Source organism: Vigna unguiculata, chromosome 8 (genome assembly GCF_004118075.2).
Source record: "Vigna unguiculata cultivar IT97K-499-35 chromosome 8, ASM411807v1, whole genome shotgun sequence".
Lineage (NCBI taxonomy): Eukaryota > Viridiplantae > Streptophyta > Magnoliopsida > Fabales > Fabaceae > Vigna > Vigna unguiculata.
This window is the reverse complement of record NC_040286.1, coordinates 27,246,060-27,272,264: the sequence shown is the minus strand read 5'-3', so window position 1 is coordinate 27,272,264 and position 26,205 is coordinate 27,246,060. Positions and strand designations below refer to the sequence as shown.

At 33.1% G+C, this 26,205-nt stretch overlaps 1 protein-coding gene across 1 annotated transcript; it reads left to right on the top strand.

Moving 5' to 3' along the window:
- The first annotated feature begins 1,051 nt into the window (after window positions 1-1,051).
- On the top strand, window positions 1,052-25,971 carry LOC114195052 (protein SABRE-like). Its single transcript, XM_028085448.1, has 25 exons — window positions 1,052-1,122; window positions 4,212-4,323; window positions 4,788-5,078; window positions 5,325-5,587; window positions 6,158-6,374; window positions 7,396-7,566; window positions 7,677-7,757; window positions 9,014-9,268; window positions 10,550-12,655; window positions 12,906-14,688; window positions 14,719-14,724; window positions 14,791-14,940; window positions 15,158-15,255; window positions 15,809-16,165; window positions 20,045-20,163; window positions 20,892-21,141; window positions 21,254-21,478; window positions 21,947-22,086; window positions 22,488-22,560; window positions 22,724-22,825; window positions 22,927-23,088; window positions 23,382-23,582; window positions 23,654-23,821; window positions 25,148-25,511; window positions 25,671-25,971. Exons 1-25 carry the CDS (start codon window positions 1,052-1,054, stop codon window positions 25,796-25,798), a joined length of 7,893 nt encoding a protein of 2,630 aa, XP_027941249.1. The 3' UTR covers window positions 25,799-25,971.
- The last annotated feature ends 234 nt before the right edge of the window (window positions 25,972-26,205 follow it).

Genomic DNA, 26,205 nt, shown 5'->3' with positions numbered 1-26,205 from the left:
TGTCAAAGTTTCGGAAATGAATTGATTTTAATATTTAGTTATCGGAATAAAAATATCTTTAATCCTTTATTTTTTTATCCATCAATTTTTCTTATAAGGACACGGAATTAAATATTTTAAGTTTCTCCTATTGATCATGAATCCTATAGGTGTCTTGTTTGATTTCAACATCTAATGAGCCAATCAAAGTCAACTTTCAATAATTTTTAAATGAGTTTGTAAAAGTCAAACCCCATAAGGGTAGAAACAAACAACCTTATCGACCTTCATTGCTTTAAAATAAAATTTTTTATGTTGCTAATTTATTTTATGGACTCAATTATTGTAACACTAGTAAACAAAATCATACTCAAAACAAATTTAGACTATGTTATTAATACAATTTAATTTTTTAATTAAATATGTTAATATAAACTATTTTTTTGAAATGAAAGTTGATTTAAGAAAATAATGATCTCCCATACATATCATAATCATTATATATACCGTAGATTAAGCATATATTCCTCTTTATTGATTTTAATATTTGTAAGAAAATATATAGAACTATATTACTCTCAAAATTATCCGTATATTAATATCATTATTTATGACTATTAATAAAGAAATTATTTGTTATAATTATTTTTAGTATACAAATTTTACTCTTAATAAGAATTAATTATTATTTTTTTATTATTATAACACAAGAGTGGACGCATGTATATTGACCTGTGTTTTCACTAGTGTAATTTAAATTTAAATTAGAGGTGGAGTTTTTTTTTTATTCTATTATTTTTGAAAATATTTTAAAAAAATATATAAATTAGCAATACATTAGTGGCGCGCCTTTGATCATCGAGTACCTCACGGAACGGATCTTAATTCTAAAACACTCACTACATGCTTTTAAAGGATGAGTCTGCATTTTACACTTTTTTTCAAGCAAAAATTAATTTAGAGTTCTCTTCATTTCACGATGCTTTCTTTGGTACACTATGCCATGTTACTACATCATTGAAGAAACACCTTTCTCTTTCATCTTATGGCATTTTGAGAACGTTCAGTGAAAATGGAAATTTCTCCGATCAATTTCCTCCATGGATTCACTGTATTTTGTGTCACGTTGGTGGTTCTATTCATGTAAGCCTTCAATCATTGTCTGTTTTGTTCGTAATGTGATTCTCCTACTTAATTTTGTTATATTCAATCATGCCTTTCAATTATTATTGTCTTTTATGTATTTTTTTTATTAGAATGTGTAGACAAATATTTGTGGGTGAGATTGAATTTTGAATACTTGTTAAGCATTTTAGGTTGAAATCAGTATGAATGGTGAAAGGTTTGGCCGTGGTTGCTAGTAACTAGAGAAGGTTGTGTAGGTAGGTACCTAAAACAGGATGGTTATTTGTAGAGTGCCATTAGTTAGTGAGATGGGTGCCTTACCAAAACCATATAAAATTTGAATGAATTTGTTTGATTAATCAATCTGCACATATTGTATTTGTAATATGTACAACATGAAATACAGAAATTCAGAGATAGTTATTTTTTTTGTTAAGCAAAGAACGATTCTCTATTTCAAATGCAGAGAACAAAAAATGCAGTTATGCATTGTTGGATTATCCTCTGCGTAGATTACTTTTATTTAAACTGTAATACATTATGCAGACCCTGCATTCTAAATTTCTCTCACTGATTTGCTATTGGTTAATAAGCATTCATGTAGGAACACCAGATAGGAATTAAAAGTTAAAAGTCATTTAGAAGTAAATAAGTTGTATTGTATCATAATATATAAAGAAAAAGACACAATTTTTAGTGATCGTTAGTTTATTTTAGTAACCAAGTTGAATGAGTATATCATATTAAATAGGCAAAGAATCATAAATATATGGATTCCTTATAACAAAAGTTTTTTAAACAAATAAGTCTCATTATGGTGAAGACGGTATAATTAGGAATCACCTCATAATCTCTTAAAAGAGGTTTGCTAAAGTGTATTGGTACCCAATTCTCGCTACTATACCCAATTTCCTCAAGGCATTAACTTATTGCATTTCTCATATTAAATAGGTAATGCATCGCCCAATTTCCTCAATGCATATTACCTTATTGCCTTCATTAAGAAAAATGCCTTTGTTCTGAATCTTCAAATTCAGCAGCATCACCCAACAGATTTGCTTGCATCACCCAACAGAGTCCTTCAAACCAACACCAGATAGAGAAAATAATATTCTGAAGATTTTGTCTGTCAAACTCAATCCCTGTAGACATAATATCTTTCCAGTATGATCAAAGATTAATTATATGTTGATCATTGGGACCTAATTACTTGAATTTCCCTATTTATTGAAATCTTAAGTTAGAAAGGATTAAAAAGTTCCTGTTTCAAGTGTAAGTCTCTTTGGTACGCACTTCCTCAAGTGGAAGTATTTGTAATCATAAGTACTAATGATAACCCTTACTTGTATCATTGTTAATTATAACGAGATACACTTATCTAAAATTTTCGTCAGGAGACTTTTTATACATATGAATTCTTCATCCACGTCATACTACAATCTTCTATACATATGAATTCTTCTGTCAGTCATAAGATGAATAAGTAATTCTAATATCACTATTGGATCATTCAGGGGATTCAATAGGGAGATTCGTTATCAAATGAGTCATTATAAACCTACAAGGGACTATTACATTACCTTCAATCCAATAGCTTAAGAAAATAGATTTGTGGAAGATAGATTCTATCCCCTTAATGACCCAAGAGGGTGAACGTATAGAAGTTAGAATTTGATGCGTACTCGTACATGATCTGTTGGAAATATGATTGCTACTGTTTCAACATCCTCGTCGCCATGGATGTGGTTGTGGCCAACAGAGTTCACGTGATTTCACTTTAATCTGTCGTTGGCGATAGTTTGCCTGGTTTTAAGCTTCCATTGGTTTATGCTGTAGATTGTGAGAATGCGTATTCTTGCATGGGGTTTCCGGAATCTTCTAAAGTACATGGGAAAATTATTGTATGCTATGGTGTGAGATTGCTGGAGTTGGGAAGGGGAGTGCAGTGAAGCTTGCTGGTGGGTTGAGAATGATTATCACTGATATAACAGATAATGGTGAAGCACTGCATACAGTTGTGTTGCATAGCCATTTGTACAATTTTGAAAGATAATAAACACATACCATGATAAGGATTTCTTTAAAAGTATTTATTTTTTAGTTAGAAAATTCTTATTGAATACTTACAAGAAAAAACTCAAATACAATGAGAATCCAAAATTTATTTAAATTTTATTTTATTTTAGTACAATTTTACTTTTTTAATTTCCATTAGTACAAAATTTATTGCAATATAAATTTTATTTCCTCTTAATTCCTTAATTAAAACAAATTAGAATTACTATATATATATATATATATATATATATATATATATATATATAGTTACATATTTTTGTTACACTATCGGGTCATTTAGGAATAATCTTTAGTTTCAAAATTTTTTAGTTAAGACAGTTGTCATTAAAATGCATTTTTATTTTTTCAGATTTAGTTTAGAAATATCTTTTATTAGTATATGGGTAAACTTCTATGCTACTATGATGCATGAGAAGCTGTGGGGAACTACATGTAAGAAGAAAAATTATTAGTTATAAATTGATATTTTTATATTAAACTATTGAATGCGTTAGTAGTTTCCGTTATATGCAATGTTTTTCTTCTTCTTTTTTTTATCATCATGTGTTATTTGCTTGTGTAAAGAAAAAGATGCTTCTATGTTAATGATACTTTGACTTTAGTCATAAGTGTTTCCAACTCTCTTTAATGAAAAGCTTATTAGTTTTTATGTTTAAATACTCGATGAAACACTTCAAATGTATGCCAAAAACAATGTGTATATAAGAAATTTGATAGGGTGCAGGAAAAAACTTTTTAATAATGATCAATGATATAGTTATAATCAGTGGTAAGACGTTTGGAGGAATCTCCAAAACTTTGTTGTCAACTTATGTCTCATTGAAGACATTGTCATTTTGTTGTTTGTGCAAGTACAAAAGATGAAACTATTTTATGCCTCATTAATGTAGAAAAACATATTGTGCTTTGTGTTTTCAAGTTGAATGTTATGTTGCATTCACTTTATGTTCATTATAGTTAGTGTTATTGAAATTTTGTGTGCTTTTAACTTTTTTATTACGTGCTTCTGATTACAAATTTTATATCAGATCATCTTTTGCTTTATTGTCTTGGATTTTGAGTCGGGTACTTGGTGCATCTGTTGGATTTTGCGTTGGTGGATTTAACAGTGTAAAAGACGTGGAATTGAAGTTTAAGAAGGTTCTATTCTTTACTTTTATTCACTTTCATACTTCTTATTTTCTAGTTACAAAATTTACAGGACATGTTATTATCAGCCAATTGCTTGAACTAATAAAATTCACTCATTATTCATTGAATTTTATCACGGAAATTGGTGTTTTTTGCATTACATAAATAAGAAACTACATTTATAACAAAAGAGATATCATTCTCTATGGAATTACAATCTTATATAGTGATGTACAGCAATTGGTTGTAAAAAAATATTAAATGCATCTACAACTAAAAGAAAGCTGCCAAATTTTTACTTCTGCAAGTGATAAAAAATAATACACTATTTGGCTCAACTGATCTAGTTTTTCTTTATACAACCCATTTTGAAAATCCCAGTTCAAATTCTTTTTTTTTTCTTCCAGCTACTGCCCTGTTTGTTTGTCTTTAAAGCCATATCAATCTATTGTTTCAATTAATGACATGTGCAGGGTGCTGTTGAATCTCTATCTGTTGGTGAAATTAAACTTAGTTTCCGTCGTTATTTGGTTGATCATAGTACGGGTTTTCGTTCTTGGGACCCAAAGTTGCAACTAATAATATGCAACATAGAAGTTGTTACACGACCTCCAATTAAAAGCACTGAGGTAAAAAAGAAGAAGCCTAAAAAATCCAGTAGTGGTTCTTCTGGCAAGGGAAAGGGAAAGGGAAAGGGAAAGTGGAAGACTATAAGCAACATTGCAAAATATTTGTCACTTTGTGTAACAAATGTAGTTTTGAAGGTATGCATCTTTGTATCATTTTATTTTTCTTGTTCGACCAAACATACCTTAATTTTAGTACTTCCATGTTTCACTAATGGTGTCTTTGATTTTTTAATAACATGTAATACCATATTTAGAATGATGCTAATGAACAGTAAAACAGAGTTTAATATGGTATGTTTTTGCTTTTTAATTCTACTAGGACTGACATATTATTTGAAAATATTGTTTTGGACATTGTGAATGTCTTTTTGAATATTGCAGACACCTAAATTTACTCTTGAAATTGGGAAGTTGAATGTGGACATATCTAAAGCGGCTGGAACCGAGTCAGATTTGCTAGTTAGGGTTCAAATACTACCCATTGTCTTTAACCTAATTCAGCCTCAAATTAGTAATGAATTATCTGAATCTAGTGGTGGAGGAAGCAATACTTCTACCCAAACAACTGTTGCTTCTACAGAAAAGACTTCTGCTACTTTTGTCTGTGAAAAATTCTCTGTCTCATGTACATTTGGCCAAGATAGGTACTAATTTCCTTGCATAAATTTTTTAAATATTAATCATGCACTTCACTCGTTTGAGTTTGAGAAAAGGAAATTAATTTGTATGTAAGATGTTCGTAAGTGATGTGATGAAAAGCTTATGGTTGATGGCAATAGGAATTTTAAAGTGAGAAGCTTCAACTATAAAGGGAGTTTCTAATGTATACATGGATTATCTATTGTGAATTAATTTATTAGAAACAAACAAACATTTTTTAACCAATGTTGCATTGTTGGACCTAAATTTGATAATTCCTAAAAAAACTAAAACTTTTTCTTAGTTTGGCGCCCAATTTTGGTGGTGCATCATTTTTCCCTAATTTCTTTTAAATATAAGGACAAGTCAAATGGAACTTGGTTTTTAGTTTTTATATTTGTAGTTGTTCATGTGTTGCTTTATTTTACGTATAAAGGTCTCTTATAATTATATTTGATTTTTCCCTTGCAATTTTACTATATGTCCTGATATTTTGAAGTAGAAATTACCATTGACTTGGATAATCTCTTTCATTTCTTATCTTAATTTTTATCTCTTCTTGTTTTGGATTTTAGGGAAATGAGTATAGCTGTAAAGAGTGTAGACATTTCCATTGGAGATATCATTGTGAATTCGAATGAGGGGTTGCTTGAGAAAAAAAAGAGTTCATCAGAATCTTCTTCTGACTCTAAGAAAAATATAGAATCAAGTGTTGATGATCCTAAGAGCAAAAAGCCACCTTCTAGCAAGCAGGAAAAAGTTTCAGGCTATATTTCAAAGTTTCCTCAAACGGTAGGGCATTTAACAATTATTGAATTATTTTTTTGGCTTATTTGAGTAAGGACATTCTCATCTAACTCTTCCCAAGGAAAAATATTAAATCTAAAATAATTTTATAATGAACAGAATAAGTCATATTTAGTAAGGTTTACAAATTAATATATCCTATTTTATAAATTGTCATATTTTTGTTATAACTTAGTCATTTACATCAATTTATATTTTTATATCTTACTTTTGTATAATTCCATATATATTTTTTTTATGTAAACTTATCACTGTTATATACATTTTATTTTATTTTATTAAATTAACATAATTATGCTATATTTTATTTTGATTTTTATATTTATTTTGAATACTATGAATCAAATACAATGATGTTTTAATTGTAGTGTTACCATATTGTGTTTGTTTATATATATATATATATATATATATATATATATATATATATATATATGTATTATTTTACTGTTCTTTGTTATAAAATTGTTCAGTTAAATCATTAATCTTCAAGCTAATTGTTTCATAACAAATCCAATTTTAAAAATAATTTTTTAATAAATAGACACCATATTAGTTATAACTCAACAAGAGGCCTCCACATTGATTTGGAATATACAATGTACTTCTTATAAGATTTGGTCAATATTTTGAGGTTGAGTTTGACCTCATTTGATTCTAATACTTACGTGCATCATATGATCAATTTATTGGTAGGTTGTGTGACAATGATGCCTCTTTACATTCACCAACTTTTCATGGCATATCAACAAGGCATTTGTAGATAATTCTCGTCTTCTAAGGCATTTTCATTTTTCAAAATTATACATTTTGGTTGTGGCTATTTGGTGATGTTTATAGTAGTTTTTGGAGTGTGTGAGCCAATTTAGTGTAGAATTCTGGGCCCTATTAAGATAATAACAGTAGTTTTCTTTATATTTTTATTTAATGTAATAAAAAAGAAAAGTTGTTCAAAGGTTTTTCAAATGATTATAACATCAACTGTTTAACTATGTTTTTACATTAGGTCAACTTCAATCTGTCAAAGGTGAATGTGAGTTTTACGCATCGTGAACGTAATCTTTTTGTTGAAAATAGCATCGTGGGCCTCCAATTCAAAAGCATCAAATCACGACCGTCAAAGGATGGTGGGGAGAGTAGACGTCTTCATTTTCAACTCGAATTTGGTGAAATTAATGTATGGAGTTTGTTTGTTTATTTCATGAAACTTGTGTTACGATTTTCCTTTTCTTATTTTTGTTTTCCTTCTTACTAACAACTTTTCTTGTTGTTCTATTGACATTACAGCTTTTTAAAGAAGTTGGTTCTTCCATCTTAGAGATATCGAGTGTGAAGTTGGCTTCTTTTGTGTATGTCCCTGTAGTACAGGTAACTTATTTTGTTTTCCATATAGGAAACACTTTTGTGTTTTTGTATTTGGTAAGTTTTCCTAATATTAGGAGAGAAATAAAGGGGTAAAATGTAGTTTATGTGTGGAAATTTTAGTAGAAACAATCTTATTGTTAAAATCACATATATATATTTTAGTCTATGAACCACATATACGTGCACTTGCTTCATATATTCTTGCATTCTCTTTTCCTTAATGTACATAATTATTCTTATTTTTTGTTATAGTATTTGTTTAAAATTATTAATTACCAATCCTTTAAGGAAGAAATTATAATTAGTTGCTATTCATAATTATTGATTCCTCACCAATTATATGAGAAAAATCGAACTTTAAGTATAAGAATAAAGATAATAATGAATCAAAATCTATTTCTAGCAATTTGATTCATAATTCAGTGTGATCAAAGTTTTTTTTTTTTTTTCAATCAACCTTTGAAATCTAAAAACAAATTATGATTTTCCTAACATAATAATAAGTACAAGGAACATGCATGAATCACTATAACACAAATGAATGGAAAATAGTTCCATTAGCAGCCCGACAAAACCGGCTTGTAAGGTGAGGTTTGCACCTCACTTATATACTATGAAATTGCCTTATCTTTAGTCGATGTGGGACTTCCAACTATTCTAATTGATATTAATCGAAATAATTTGGTCAATATTAATTGTACCTTTGACCAATATCAATTCAAAAAAATTCAAGTCAATAAAAGTTCAAAAATTCTTCACAAACTTAAATTCACAAATAACCTAACATGAATTGACATTTACTTATAAACATACCTACTAATACTTTTTAGTTAATAAATATAATTACTATTAAAATTAAAATCTACATTTGATGGTAATTGGAATATTCTATCTAAGCACAAAAAAATCAATAAATTTGAAGTACTTTGTCCAAATAAAACATTTAAAAATTAAAACAATTTAAATTCAAAGAAATTTAAATTTAATATATTTTACTTTTACAAAATTATAAATTCTCCATCCAATCAAATAATTTTTTATTTGGAGATATAGAACAAATTTAGCATTCCCCTAACAACTTAAACTTTTAGGACAATTGTTCATTATACTGTATAATAGAATTTCTTGAGAAGTTTATATATAAAAAACATTAACCTCGTAGATCAAGAAGGCTTGATATGGACTATTACACTGAGTTATAACTATTTTTCTTGTATTTTATGCCCAAACTAACTTCATCTTTTGGTCGCTTCCTCTAGTCAGTTATGCTTATTAGAGCTGAAACAGAAGTTAAGATTGGACGTTCACAATGCAACATCGTAATGAGCAGAATAAAGCCTTGGTTGCTCCTAAAGCCACCTAGTAAGCAGAAAAAACTGGTCATCCGAGAAGAACCTGCTGTTGTAAAGCCAAAATCTAAAGATGAAAGTTTGACCATCGTATGGACATGTAATTTGTCAACTTCGGAGTTTATAATAATGCTTTTCAATATGGCTGGTTCTCCACTATATAATGTAAGTATTGTCAAATACACACACACACATATAACTCTTGTTATATGTGATGTTGTGCATGTGGTGATTCATGATTAAAAACTTTTCTAGTTGCATGTTTCACATTTGAGTCCTCGAGAAATCAGAAAATAGGTATGATATTTCCAAAATAACATGCATGAAAAATAAAATCTTCTAATATCAAAGAAACTAATACCAAAAGTTTATAATTTTATAGATATATAGATATTTCTATTTAGCCTGAGCAAGCCATATTGTTCTAATGATTGTTTTGGTAACTGATTGAAGCTAATGGTAAAATATTACTACAAACTTACTGAAATATCTGAGGTTGAAACTATATTTTTTCTATGTAAGCAGATATATTTATGAAGCAGGAGAAAGTGTTACACTAGGATCAAGAGAGGATAAGCTCAAAGATAAAATCATATCAGTTTTCTTATGTTATGAATTTGAGATCACAGAAAAAATAGTTCAGAAGTTACTTATGTTAAACTGATATCAAAACATCCTCAAAATAAAAAACTAGGTCCAAATATGGAGATCATTTGATCTGCAAGCTTGTGAGTCTAATATTGCAAAGATCATAATTCTGTCTTTTGTCTTCTCTAAAAGGGTGCATTTAGTTTGTTTTAGCTTTATATTTCTTTTAGAATATACTTTTATAAACAACTACAAAAATGTCGCCTTATTTTCACTTCTTTTCTCCTTTGCAGATTCTTGAAAACAGGAAATGAAGTGAAAACAAGGTGACTTTTTTTAAACTATTAATGAAAACATGTCAATGAAAACAACAACCTAATGACCATTCAAATTAAAAAGGATAAAAATATATCTCCATCTTTTAAAATGTTTCAAAATATTGGTTTCAATTCCTACCATGTTTAATACGTTTTCAATCTCTACAGTTATCTATCTATGTGATAAACGTAGGAGCTAAAGAGTATTAATTTTTATAAAAACAAAAATTAACAATGGACTAAAATCATATTGATTAGAATACACTACTAAGAGAGACACATTTGAAACCCCTACTTGGATGTTAGATTTGAGGTTCAAAGGATCATTGTTGGATATTGGTTGAGTGTTTTGTTGGAGGCTCACCAAATGGATGGATTGTGTCGTTTCTTTGACTCTTCAAATTTCTTTTGTCCAAGTCATTGCATCTACCTGTTTGATCTTTTTTAGTTATATTGGAGGAAATTATCTTACATGTTAATTCAAATGTTTTTGAGTATAGACATTTACCACCAAGCATTCATCTATTGCTTCCAAATCCAGGTTTGCTTAAAATCAGCACATGTATCGGCAAACAACACTTCGAAGATGGGAATTGCAGTACATTCTGAACTTGGTGAATTAAGCCTCAAAATGGCTAATGAAAATCAAGAATGCTTGGAAGAAAGCATTTTTGGTGCTGAATCAAACTCTGCCTCCATTTTGCACATTGCAAAGATTTGTGTGGATTGGGGCAAAAAGGACATGAAATCCTCTGAAAAAGATGCTCCAAAGTGTGTGCTATGTTTATCAGTTGTTGTGACTAGCTTGGGAATTTATCTAAGTTTTGAGCGTATAGAATCATTCATATCTACTGCAATATCCTTTCAAGTTCTATTTAAAAGCCTTGCTGGTCCAAAGAAAAAATCCACAAATACCCGGTCACATTCATCAAAAAATTCAGGGAAAGGAACTCAAATGATTAAATTCAATCTCGAACAGTGTTCAGTGTATATATTGGGGGAAACTGGAATAGAAAACGCAGTTGTTCCAGATCCCAAGAGAGTTAATTATGGTTCACAGGGTGGTAGAGTTATAATAAGTGTGTCCGCAGATGGTACCCCTCGTACTGCAAATGTAATATCCACTGTTTCCGATGAGTACCAGAAGCTAAAGTACTGTATTTGTCTTCAAATCATAGATTTGAAGTTGAGTGTGAACAAGGAGAAAAGATCCAAACAGGTAGAACTTAAGAAGGCCAGATGCCTCTATCAGGAGTATTACAATGAAACTAGGCCAGTATCAAAGGTGCCATTGTTTGAGATACGATATATTAAATTTGTACAGCGATTAGGTGGCATTAAAGAGAATGCTGCATGCTCTCTGTTCAGTGCCACTGAGATTAGTTTGAAGTGGGAGCCTGATCTACATCTATCACTGATTGAACTGGTTTTGCAGCTAAAATTAGCATTACACAATTCCAAGCTTCGGGAGCGGAGTAATGAAAAAGTTGAAGATGTAGTTTCTGATGTAAAAGATTCTAATGTGAAAAATGAAACTCCTCCTCTTCCATCAGGGCATGCTGAAAAGAAGAAAGATTCTGTTTTTGCTGTTGATGTAGAAATGTTGAAGATATCTGCTGTGCTAGGAGATGGAGTTGATGCTATGGTTCAGGTGCGGTCAATTTTCTCTGAGAATGCTCGTATAGGAGTGCTCCTTGAAGGACTCTTGTTTTATTTTAATGGGGCCAGACTCGTCAAGAGTAGCAGGATGCAGCTTTCACGAATTCCTAGTAAATCTGCTGCTGCTATATCTGATGCAAAGGGAGTTACAGTATGGGATTGGGTGATTCAAGGTCTTGATGTTCACATTTGTCTTCCATTCAGATTAGAATTGCGTGCTATTGATGATGCTCTGGAGGACATGTTGCGTGCATTGAAACTTATTGTTGCTGCAAAGACCAACATGATTTTTCCGGTGAAGAAAGACAGTTCTAAAGCTAAAAAGCCTAGTTCAGTGAAATTTGGATGTCTGAAGTTTTTCCTTCGCAAGTTAACTTTTGATATTGAAGAGGAACCGCTTCAGGGATGGCTTGATGAACACTACCCACTGTTGAAGAAGGAGGTTGGCGATTTAGCTGTCAGATTAAACTTCTTAGATGATTTTATATCCAAGGCTAAGAAAGATCCAAACTCTACTGATGATACCTGTCTTGAAGAAAAAAAAATTTATATCAATGATATTGAAGTTGATCTAAACGATCCTTCAGTTGTTGAATCGATGCGAGAAGACATTTATAGACGAACATTCCAATCATATTACGAGTCATGCCAAAACAAAAAGTTCTATGACGGATCAGGTGCTTATAAAAATGATGAACTTCAATCGGGTTTCAAGCTTAGTACTGCAAGATCTTTTGTTCTTTCAGTATTTGCAACAGAGTTAGAGGTAACCTTAACAAAAATCGATGGTGGAGAAGATGGGATGATTGAAATTCTGAGGACGCTTGATCCTGTTTGTCGTGAATTAGAGATACCATTTTCCAGATTGTATGGAGCAAACATTGTCTTGAATACTGGTTCTCTTGTGGCTCAAATTCGAGATTACACTTATCCTCTCTTTGGTGGAACTTCTGGCAAATGTGAAGGTCGTGTTGTCATGGCTCAGCAGGTAACATGACGCAATATAATCTTTTTTCAACATTCTAGTTTCTTATGCTTACTTTATTGCGATCCAGTGTCATCCTTAAGCACCTGTCAAACTATAACCCACATGAGTTTATACACTTCCAAGAAAAAAGCTACATGTTACTTGAACTGAACTTCGTATTTGTTTCTTTTGTGGTATTTGGTGGATTAGCTAGATTATGATTAAGCTGATAACATTTCTTGACCATTTTTCTTTCATTTATTTCAAGTAGGCAACTAGCTTTCAACCTCAAATGGTTCAAGATGTCTATGTTGGAGAATGGAGAAAGGTGAGCATGCTTCGATCAGCCACTGGTACTACTCCGCCTATGAAGACATACACAGACTTGACGTTACGTTTCCAGAAAGGTGAAGTGTCATATGGGGTGGGATATGAACCAGTTTTTGCTGATATTAGTTATGCTTTCACTGTGGTGCTACGGAGGGCTAATCTGAGTCTTAAGACTCCTGGGCCACTTATTGTGCCACCCAAAAAGGAGAAGAGTTTGCCATGGTGGGATGATATGAGAAACTACATTCATGGAAACATTACCTTAATATTTTCTGAAACATACTGGAATCTTTTGGGAACTTCAGATCCTTATGAAAAATACGATAAACTTGTACTTTTGACCGGTTATATGGAAATTCAACAGTCAGATGGTCGCATTTTTCTTTCTTCGGAAGATTTCAACATTCACTTGACCAGTTTGGAGAGTTTGGCAACCAAACATGGTGCCAAAATTCCACCAGGTGTTTCTGGTGCATTCTTTGAAGTCCCAGTTTTTATACTTGAAGTTTTAATGGATTGGGGTTGTGACTCTGAAAGGCCATTGAATCATTATTTGTTTTCACTTCCAATTGAAGGGAAGCCTCGTGAGTTCGTATTTGACCCCTTCAGATCCACTGCTCTTTCGATTAAATTTAGCGTATCATTTAGATCCCTTCCTCCTCCATCAGAGAAACAAAGTTCATCATCATCTGTTGCAAAAGATAGTACAGAAGGAGATGCTAATGTTCATCAACCTCCTCGCACTTCTCAGAATACTTCACCAACAATAAACCTCGGTTCTCATGATCTATCATGGCTGACAAAATTTGGCACCTTGATGGCTCTTCCCCCACATAAACTGCGTCTTTTCTCGCGTTTCCCTCGTTACGGTTGTGCAAGAATTATCAGATCAGGCAACCTTCCACTTGATAGAGTTATAACTGAGTTTATGATGCGCATAGATGGCACCCCAATTCGTATAAAGAACGTGCATCTGCATGATGATGATCCAGCCAAAGGACTAACATTCTCTATGACAAAGCTCAAGGTTGAAGTATGTTTTGGGAGGGGCAAGCAAAAGTTTACTTTCGAATGTTTCCGTCCCGGTCTTGATGTTGTTTACCTAGGTGTTGATCTTCACATGCCCAAAGTTTTCCTTAGCAAAGAAGACTGCAGCAGTATTTCTAAATTGATTAGCATTACACCAAAAGGCCCACAAACTCCATCCAAGGATAAAACTCCCTCTAAAAAAGGTTGCATGACACAGAAAAATCCTGATGATGGATTCTTTTTATCCGGTGATTACTTCACGATAAGAAAGCAGTCCCCAAAGGCTGATCCTGATTCTTTGATAGCCTGGCATGAAGCAGGAAAAATACCTTCTGACAATACCTATGTACGACCACAGCGTGGAAATCGAAACGAAACCGACGACCAAGCGCAATCGGATGCAAGTGATGACGAAGGATACAATGTGGTAATAGCAGACAGTTGTCAGCGTGTGTTTGTCTACGGTCTCAAGCTTCTGTGGAATATTGAAAACAGAAATGCTATTTGTTTCTGGGTTGCTAGTCTTTCCAAAGCTGCCGCACCTACCAAGCCTTCTCCTTCTCGGCAGTATGTGCAGAGAAAGTTACGTGAGGAGAAGAAAAAACAAGAAGTTGCTGAAACTAATCAAGATGGTGCAGGTGAAACTGCTCAAGATGATGGAGCTGAAGTCCATCCAGATGATGGAGCTGAAGCTCGTCAAGATGATGGAACTGAAGTTCATCAAGATAATGGTGGCGAAATCAGTAAAGTTGATGAAGCTGAATCCAATCAAGAGAACGTGGCTGAAACCAAACAAGATGAAGGAACTGGAACCAATCAAGACGAAGATTCTGTGCCCCTTAACACCAATAACATCTCGGATTCTCCCTCTGCTCAGACTGCCAAAAATCCTGAATTACCTTCATCCCCACCGAAAGTGGATAATGTGGACAACGTGCCATCTAGTAGTATGTGTCATATGCTTCAGAAAATTTGTATGCAAGTAGTTAAATATTACACAAGAAAAGCAAATACATTACTAAATACGCCTTGTGTCACAGCAGTACTTTCAGTGCTTGCCAGAGATCCTTGATGAATTTTTTGTTAAGCCTCATTTGTTCCTGTGTATTGTTGATAACAACTTTGTTTACCCTCTTTCATTTCCCTTTTTTGTCTGTTTCCCAGCTAAAAAAGAGAATGGTGATGAACCAGAGGAGGGGACTCGTCACTTCATGGTTAATATTGTTGAACCACAGTTTAATCTTCACTCAGAGGATGCAAATGTAAGTTATAAAATACCTTTTCATTTTAAATAGAACGTATGGGAAGAGACAGTAAGCATTTTGATAATTGTGCATACCTTTCAGATGGTAACTTGTACCTAGATTGAAACAATTTCCTTTTATTCAAATATCTCAACAGATCTTATTTTGAGAAACAGCTGACAGCTTTGGTTTTCTGTTTCCTGTAAGTTTGTTTGGGATAGTTAGTTGTTTATCTATGAAAGAGCAATACTCATATATTCCATTGACAATTGTAAGCTAGAATAATAAATCTAGTTGTAGATAGTTGTAAGAGATCTCTCATTGAAAATTGTTCAAAAATGTCTTCATTGCAGTCACCCTAATCCATCTTATCTTTCTTCGTTCTCTGCTCTGAATCAATAGGGGAGTTATGCTGTGATTTCCTTATAGTATGGATAAGAAGAGTCTCTTAATCTAGATCGCGTCCAATTGCTATATTATGTCTTTTATTTTTCATGTGTTAGTTCTCCTTAGTTTACAAATTTTAAAAACAGTGTGCCAAGGTTTTTTGTGTGTACTCATGCTTTCACAGGGAAGATTTTTGCTTGCTGCTGCAAGTGGCCGAATTTTAGCCCAGTCATATCATTCAGTTCTTCAAGTTGGTTTAGAGATGATTGAACAAGAAGCTAATAAAACTGAGGCACAAAGTAGTGAGTACCAGCCTGAAATTGCATGGAAAAGATGGGAGTTATCTGTCATGTTGGAGCATGTGCAGGCCCATGTTGCACCAACAGATGTTGATCTAGGGGCTGGAGTGCAGTGGCTGCCAAAAATTCAAAGAGGATCGCCAAAAGTAATGCGTACAGGTGCTCTTCTTGAGAGAGTTTTTATGCCTTGTGATATGTATTTTCAGTTCACAAGGCACAAAGGAGGCACTCCAGAACTGAAGGTAATTTTTTGTATCATTGTAAAATTCAAAGATCCTTGTCAGATGATGTCTTTTATATGAACTGTTGTGCTGAATGATTTGCAGCAGGTTTGGATAATAGAAACAGCCATCTTCATAATGTTTATGTATGTTCGTGGAGAACTTCGCATGAATTATATATCTGTTTTCTCATTGTTTATACTGCTAATTTCTTGGTTACTCTTTTGGGAATATTGGTTTGGTGCTAAATCCTTTTATATATTTTTGACAATAAGGTTTCAAGGGTTTGTTAAAATAAATGAGGTCATGAACTGTGTTGTTTTGTCCATTATGTGCTACATCTGATTGGAAAGGAATGCTAGGATTGTTTTTCTTAGGTTGTTCTATTTATTTATAAATTTTATGGAGAAAAAAATGTTAGAATTTTAGAATATTTCTTTATTCTGACAAGGTTTCCGTCTGTCAAGTCTTCTGTCTCATGTTTTTTGTCATCATTCAATGCTTATGTTTCTTCATAATCCATTGTTCATTTAATGAAAGGAGAGCACTTTTACCCAATGAAGAGTGTGAGCACTTATGTAAGCAACTTTTGGGATTCATTTTTCTGTTAGAGTTCTTTTGTGACTGAAGTATTCTCTCATGATAATGTATGAAAATTTTCTTCTTCATTATTACCTTATATCTGTTTCCTTACAATTTATTCGGCATTTACTCTAATTTAATCTCCTCAATAGCTAACATTTTAACATGGTATACGAGTTTAAATATTCTTTGAGGGACTGTGAAAGAAAAAACTAAGAGAGAAGAGAAGCAGACAAGTTGGTGAGAAAAACCACACACAGAAAATCTCTAAACAAAAAGGACCTCCGGTGGTTTGTTACCTTTACCTCCCATTTTTTATAATGAGAAATTTCATACGTAAGTTGCAAAAATAAGTACTTGAGAGCTCAAAATTTGTGGGATATAAAGGAAAATGATAGTATTCAAACTTCATCAACCAAAAACCCTATAGTGGCACAACTCAAAAGTCACAAGGAACAAATGAAAAAAGAAGAAAAAACACTTTTCATCATACAAACAACTTTACATGATATTTTCATGAAGGTTGTTACTATGGAAACTACCAATTCTTGGAGTTTCAAGGAAGTTATATTACGACAAGGATGCAAACTCTAAATTTGAGAAGAAAGTTTGAAGGTATCTGAATGAAGGATAGTGACTCCATCAAAGAGTTCCCTAACAGTCTTTTAAAGGTGGTTAGATGTATAAGGTTGATTGGTAAAGAACAAGGTGATCAACATGTGGTGGAAAAATCCTAGTATGCCTTCCTTAAGGGTTTGAATAAAAAACCACCCCTATATAAGAAAACAAGGATTTCTCCAAGATAATTGTTACATAAACTAGGGAATGTTCCAGATGCCACTAAGGATCGACAATCTCTGAAGATAGAAGAAAGTATGGAACGTGCACAACGGTAAAATGTTGGGATAAGTTTCCACAAGTCAGAAATTTGCATTATTTTTGGGTACGGTAGAGACTCCAAAGGATACCATTTATATAAATTCCGTACACACAAGATCCTCATTGGTAGAGATGTGAAGTTTCATGAGCTATGCAAGTGGAATTGGATTAGGCGCAAGCAGAGGGACCAAACCAAAGTCTATCAGATAATCTGACTAATACATCAAATGCTAAAGGTCCGAATGAAGATGTATAAGATGACAATTCTTGAGTAGCTGTTATGGGCTTCATGTTATTCAAAGATGTACCTATTAGATGCAACAAAACTTTGTTAGAGCTTGTTGACTATGTTGAGGTTGTTGAAAGTGAAGCATGAAAGATTTCCATGCAAGAGAGATACAGGAGATTGAGAATAATACATGGCAACAAATGAATAGACCTAAACACAAAATGGTGATGGTTGTTGTTAAGAAAAAGATTTTAAGTCTAATTCAACCCTACAAAATCGGCTTGTAAGGTGAGGTTTGCACTACTTACATATTGTGAATTGACCTTATTTATAGTTGATGTAGGACTTTCAACACACAACCCTCACGTTAAGGTATTTACATCTCGTGTGTGAGACTAAACATTAATGGGTGGGTGGGACTAAACATTAATGGGTAGTCCAATAGCGGGTGGATCAATAGACCCAATAAATAACCAATTTCGCTAGGATAAGTTGTAACTCATGGCTCTGATACCATGTTAAGAAATGGAGTTTAAGCCTAACTCAACCCTATAAAATCAGCTTGTATGGTGAAATTTGCACCCTCTTATATATTATGAATTGACCTTATCTCTAGTCGATGTGGGACTTCCAACGGTTGTAAAATGGGTTTGCAAAACCAAATTAAACTCTAGTAGATCTTTAAATAAACTGAGTTAGATAGGTGATTAAAAGGGTATTTCAACAACATGGAGTAGATTATTCTAATATTTTTTCTCCAGTGGATGAACGTGAAATAAGGTTGTTGATAGCCTTAACTGCAAGGCTAGATTGGAAAAATTTTCCATGTTGATGTCAAGTCAGCCTTTTTACATGGGCCACTTAAGTAAGAAAACTTTGTTGAAAAGTTAGACGAATTTCAAATCAATGATGAAAAGTTGTACAAGTTTTATAAAGTTTTGTAGAGTCTGAAATAGGCTCCAAGAGCATGGTTGTACAACACAATATATGACCATCTTGAGGAGCAAGGCAAGGAGTAAAACTAAAGCCACTTTGTATGAGAAATGGGAAAATCACAAGGTAAACTTATGATCTCCCTTGATGTTGATGATCTTTTGGTTTTTAGGAGTGAGTCCAATACTCTAAACCAATTTAAAATGAACATGGAGCAAGAATTTGAAATAAAAGACCTTGGTCTGATGAACTATATTCTTAAGATGGAGATACCCCAGTCATTTTGATGGAATCTTCATCTCCCAAAACATGTATGCCAAGATTTTGAAGAAGAAATCATATCAAGATTAAATATCGTGCAAGCAGGGTAGAATACAAATCAGAAGAAATCAGATTGGAGTATTGCAATTCTGAAGATCAATTAGCATATATTATGATGAAGGCACTCCCAGAAGAGAAGTATGAATTCTTAAGATCAAGATTTGAGTATTGAAGAAGCATCTCAAGGAGGAGTCTTAAAATTTGAGAATATTTCTTCTGTTTGATGAAGCTTCCGTGTATGGATTTTTCTTCATCAAATGATGTTTTTACTCTTCATCATTTATTGCCCATTTAATGAAAATGGGTAGTTTTTGACAACGTCTAAGAAGACATATACTCTTTTTATGTTGTTTTTTTTTTTACCGAGACATTATCTGTTTAGTACAGGAGAACTTCCGTAATGATTTCTTTCCACACAAAGAGTAATGTGACCTTAGGTGACTATGTAAGCAAATCTTGGGTTCATTTTTCTGGCGACTTCATTTTATTAACGTGACACATTTTCTTCTGATAATAATATACAAAATTTTTCTTCTTCGTTTTTATCTCATCTCTATTCCCTAACAATTTATTCTGTATTTACTATTATTTAATCTCCTTTATAGCTAACACTTTAACAAAGAATATTTTTGGATTCTCTTTGGTGCTAGGCTCGTGGTTTTTTCACTTCATATTTATGTAGAGTTTGGTTTACCATGTGCACGTTATACTTAATTACTGTTTTTCTGCTTCTATTTATTTTTGTTGACATTTTATTCTCCAATCTATAGATATCTCCTTTCTTAATGAAATCACCTTTTATAAACATTATCCTAACTAGTGATCATCTCTGTATCTGAATTTTCCTTTTCTTAGTAAACGCTTGTATGTATGGAGTGTTTTTCACCAGTTTGTATTCTTTTGTCATGTCTATGGTGATCAGTAATCTTAGTCAAATTCATACTTTAATACTGCAGGTGAAACCCTTGAAGGAGCTCACCTTCAATTCTCATAATATAACAGCAAAAATGACTTCTCGCCAGTTTCAGGTCATGCTAGATGTGCTGTGCAATCTTCTCCTTGCACGGGTTCCCAAGTATGGATAGCCATTCTTGCTTTATACTCCTTACAAATATACTTTTTTCTGTTTTTACCTGCGTCAGATGTTTTTGTATGTTTACACCTTATAGTACCCTATAAGTGTAACAGTGTCTAGTAAATTTGGTCATTCCGTATATAATGATTACACTGGTAGGATCACTGTAATTTCCATTTGGGGGTTCAGATGTCAGATTCATTAGCTGTTATGAAATGGATCAAGCTGGGTTTTTTGTTGGTTTTGCTATCTGGCATGCTCAAATCACATACTTAGCATTACCTTTATATTTTCAACTTCTGAGTTACTTGTTTTCTGTGGATAATGACCTAAAACGGTGTTTGTTTTGGAAAGTTTCACATCCCTTGATGCCAATTGGTTTTAAGTTCAAATCTGAAATGGTACCAGAGCTTATAAGAATCATATATGTTCTGATAAAGTCTATTCTGGCAGGCATGTGGGGCAACTTCAGTTACTAGTTTTAAGATAAAACATGACTGCTTATGTTCATCGATGTTGCAGTAGTTTTCTAATGAAAATTAGTTAACTCTTAAATTATTTTTCTGGAAGATATGTTTCTCATTCATGAATTTGGTTTTAATTTATATAATTACATGATTCGTACAGTGATGCAGTCTATTTATTCCCTTAAAGAAATTTAAATCCAAGTTGTTCTGCTCTATATTAAGAATCCTTTAAATTAACAAAGTATATCATGTACAACTTAGGCCTCGAAAAAGTAGCATGACTCTTTTTGCTGACGATGATGAAGATAAAGAAGAAGAAGCAGATGAGATAGTACCAGATGGTGTTGAAGAGGTGGAACTTGAAAAGATCAACCTTGAAAGGAAAGAGAGGGATCAAAATTTGATTCGTGATGATATAAGAAAATTGTGTCTTTGGCATGACGTTTCAAGAAATTCACACCCAGAAGAGGAAGCAAGCTTGTGGATGATAGACGGTGGAATAGGCAAGCTGGTAAGAAATGAATCTCTGAGATGTGTAGTGTGTATAACACTTTTGAAGTTATATGCTGACTTTAGGACATGACAAATTTGCATGTGTAATCAACGTTGTCCAACACTGGCAGGTCCAAGAACTGGAGAAAGAACTTGTAAATGCGAAAAAATTTAGGAAGGAAGCATATGCATCATTAAGAGTGGCTATGCATAAAGCTGCACAACAGAGATTAATGGAGAAGGAGAAGAACAAAAGTCCTTCATATGCTATGCGTATATCTATGCAAATTAACAAAGTTGTTTGGAGCATGATCCTTGATGGTAAACCCTTTGCTGAAGTCGAGATTAATGACATGGTAAGAATTTTTTTTGCTCTCTGGGTTTATCCTTCCAAGGCTCATTGAGTCCCCTGAAAATTTGTTTCTCACAAAGTATGAACTTTGCCATCTCAGCGTGTAATAATCTCAGCACTGAGTTTGACATCAAATATATTAGATAGATTCTATAAATTTTATACTTTAAGGCTCAAATTTGCTCCATTGACTTTGTGGAAAATGCATTGATACATGTATTATAGTGCTCTTTGTAGAGAATGCATCGACACATCACAATATTGAATCTGCAAATTTATTCTCCCTGCATATTATGGAAAAAACTGCAATGATCTTTTCTAATTCAGTTGTTCTTTTATGTCCTTGTTCCTATGAACCTGAGAATATCATGATTCACTTCTAGTCCCTTAGTTTTCTAGCTTGCTCAGATTTTTTTTTTTCTTTCAATTTGCAATAATATACTAATTCAGTTTCATTCCTCTAATCTCTTAGATCTACGACTTCGACCGGGATTATAGGGATATCGGCATTTCTCTGTTTACCACAAAATTTGTTGTTTTCAGAAACTGCCTGTCTAATGCCAAATCTGATACAATTCTTTCAGCATGGAATCCCCCTCCTGATTGGGGAAAGTACGTTGTTTTTTCAGGCCTTTTTCTTCACTTACTGGTGCTTTCAAGTACATTTTCTGATATTTTTTGCTTTGCTGTTCCAGGAAATGTCTTATTTCTAGTTAAAATATGATTAGTTTTAAGTTCAAGTTCAACTGCATCATTTCAGCCCTATGGTTTTCATGCTAGTCTAGTCCCTCTCTTTAAGTAAAAAGGCATACAGAAAGTAAAATTAAAATATTTGCTTGTATTGCTGAAATTAATTATGTAGATGGAATGGGAAGAAAAAAAAGGAGCCTCTTAATAACTCATTTTATTATAAGACTGGTGTTACCTTTTCTATTGCAATAAAGATTAGTGTGCTTTTGTTTTTCTATATCTTCTGGGTACGTTGATATTGCATATTTGCTTCTTTTTTCCAGAAAAGTGATGGTTAAACTTGATGCGAGACAGGGAGCTCCAAAGGATGGAAATTCTCCGTTTGAACTTTTCTATGTAAGTGGTTCCTTGTGCTTATTTTTCTCCAAGCAACAAAGTCCAGTAAAAAAATGTAGATAAACCATTGTGTAGGAAGAACTGGGGATCTGTTTGAGTAGAAAATGTGTGCAGTAATACTTGTGTGTTTTGTTTCCTAACATGAGCACATTTTACTCTATAGGTAGAGATTTATCCTCTTAAGATCCATTTGACAGAAGCAATGTACAGAATGATGTGGGTCTATTTCTTCCCAGAAGAAAAGAAGGATTCACAACGCCGACAGGTTTATTTTATTAATTATTTCAATTGGATTGTTTCCACAACAATGAAAACACATTCATAGATATTTTGTGTTCTAAGTCAAAGTCATGATTGCCTATGTAGGAGGTTTGGAAGGTTTCAACCACAGCTGGTGCAAGGCGTATGAGAAAAGGTTCAGCTGATGGTTCGTCTGCAGGCACTGATGCCCCACCAGCAAGAACTGGCTTCTCTGCAATGCTATTTCCCACAGTCAATCCACTTGCTTCCCAAGCTGATTCAGCCCAAGTGAGTTTATTTTCTAGTATGATTCTCCATATTAAGATAAATGCTAGCAACACAATAATCAAAAACACTATCTTCTTCTGAAACCATGTTATATGGAGGAGCCAGCATAGGATTTCACTCAATAGTGGAGAAAGAAATGGAAAGAGAGTATCAAGAACTGTTTTGTTAATAGCTCAAAATAATCTAATAATAAAAGAATCTGGGATGGCTAATGCCATGCTCACCATCCTAGTATATAATGTTTTAAGAAGTGAGATGGATATGCAGCAATGAGCTTGCTAACATGCTTGCAGGCATCCAAAGCACAAAATGCCAAAGCTAATCCTGCTGCTGGTCAAAGCCCCGAGTTGAAAAGGACATCTTCTGATAAAACAAAGGAAGATGCTGTAGCAGAATCTGCAGCTGATGGAGGAAAGGAGATAGCTGGGGCACCAGAAGAGAAGAAAGCTAGACCACAAAAGATAATGGAATTTCACAACATCAAAATTAGCCAGGTTGGTAGTAGTTTTGGACCATTGTTGAAATAGTTCCAATTTCTTATAAATGCATGTGATCTTTCTTTCAGGTGGAACTGTGTGTTACATATGAAGGGTCAAGATTTGTTGTGAGTGATATGAAATTATTGATGGATCAATTTCATCGAGTTGAGTTTACCGGGACTTGGAAAAGACTCATCTCACGAGTTAAGAAGCATATCATATGGGGAGTTCTTAAGTCTGTGACTGGAATGCAGGTGATGAACAACTTACAGTTTCCTTTTCTCCTTTCACTTTAGTGTTAACAAGAATGAATGTATACTCACTATGTTTATCTTTGTTGACAACTATTCATACCTACCCACCACTTCAAATTTATGATGACATTCTAAAATAAACTTGGGTGAAATTGTTGTTTTTGTAATTCATTCACTTTGAAAGTAATACACTTAGTGTCCAAGAAACGAAAGGCTCCTACTTGGAGTATTCCCTTCCTTCAATACAAGTTACAAATAACTTCAAACTGCCTAATTAAACAACCCACAATTAGATATATTCTCCTAATAATTAACTACCAGTAGTTATTTTCATCACATAACCGTCATCCTACAGATTCTAATATATAACGGTCATACTGAAGTTTTTAATACTGAACATATTTCTAAAGTAGATATTTTTTACGTGTTGGAAGTCTCACGTCGACTAGAGATAAGAAGATAAGGAGATAAGGCCAATTCATAATATATATAAGTGGGTGCAATCCTCACCTTACAAGCCGGTTTTGTGGGGTTGAGTTAGGCTTAAAGCCCACTTCTAATATGGTATCAGAGCCAAGTTAGAACCTATCCTAGCGAACTTTCTTGGACATTTTGTTTCATCCGATATTGGGATGTGTTGAAAATCCCACATTAACTAGAGATAAGACCAATTCACAATATATAAGTGGGTACAATCCTTACCTTACAAGCTGGTTATAACTATATCCAATACTCCCTGTCTACATGAAGCATGTAAATCATATGCACAAAGGACACCAGAAAGACTTGTTGAAGATATCTGTAACTAATCATGGAAAATGAGAAAATCTGTGATATCACCAAATAAAATCTTCTCTTTGATAAAGTGGCAATCTTCCTAAATATGCTTAGTAAGACCTTCTTCAGAGTGCTTTTGTTGCTGAAGCTGAACCCTCTAAATCAGAAGCTCCTACCATGTCAGAAATAAAGAATCATGGAAATTTTCCTAACGGGCATGAATGAGTATACCACTTGGCAAGTTTTTAATTTATAGGCATATGAAGAACAAACAATTTCTTTGGACAAATAGAACTATTAGTTCTGTTTGATATTAAATCGGATTCAATTATCATTACCAAACTTCAATTTCCCAACAATTTCAACAGTCGGGTCAGTTACCTTAGATATATTCAGTTTATAGCCTATAATATATTGCAATGCCGTGTCCAATTTCAGTATCCAAAAGCAATATGTGGTTTTTTCCATACCCTTTACACTGAAAAGTTGGTGACAATCTTGAACTGATTCTGCTTAATTCATTTAAATGTGTTGTTATGGATGATGCAGATTAAGAAATTTAAAGACAAAGGTCAGATTCAGCTCCCTAGTTCCAGTGGTCCAGAACTGGACAGTCCTTCTGTTGACAGTGAAGGAAAATCTGATAAGCTTCCACCATCTTTTCCTAAGCGTCCAACTGATGGAGCTGGTGATGGATTTGTAACATCCATTAAAGGAATATTTAGCCATCAACGTCGCAAGGCAAAGGCATTTGTGCAAAAGACAACGAAAAATGAAGGACAGAATGAAGTTCAAGGGGAACTGAATGAAAATGATCCAGAAACCTCTCCTTTTGCTAGGCAACTCACTATCACACAAGCCAAAAAGCTTATTAGGAAGCACACCAAGAAGTTGGCGGCTAAAGGACAAAAGGGTTTGTTCATCACTCACTTCATGTCATTGTTTTTTTGCTACTTTATTCATTATGATATTAAAGGACAAATCTTTATCTTGCTTAGTTTATACATTGCAATTGATCAATTCTTTTCTTCTTTACTTGGTAGTTCAAGGTCTGAAACTCACTCTTTTACAGGTACTCCCTTACAACAAATAGTAGAAGAAGCACTACCAATATCTCCAAAAGAAGATGCCATTGCATTTGACAGTGATTCTTCGAGTGACTCTTCATCCGATGACAGTTTACCAGATCAGATTATGTAAAGCAATAATTCTTAGTTTTTATGTTCATCATCAACTACGTTTTGTCTTATTCTTAAATAACTAAATCAGTAGATAAACATCTATTCAGTGTATTATTCCCTGGCAATCTCAGCCATTGTTATTGAAGAGTTTCTTCTCTTCTTTGTCAACTTAGTTCTGGTAAATTTGCAATGTTCAGCTCTTAATATTTCAGAAAATAAAAGCTTAAAGGTGGCGTGATTCCACGTAGATATTTTATTATTGTTTGGATCCCAAGTTTGTGAACAATCATCGCATTTGAGCATTTAAGATATTATTTATTTTGGCAGAAATTTCGATCACAATTTTATTTTTAAAAGATACATAATAAAACTGAAAAGATAAATTGAGAAAAAAAAAATATTTAATCTATCATTTGCCTTAACTTC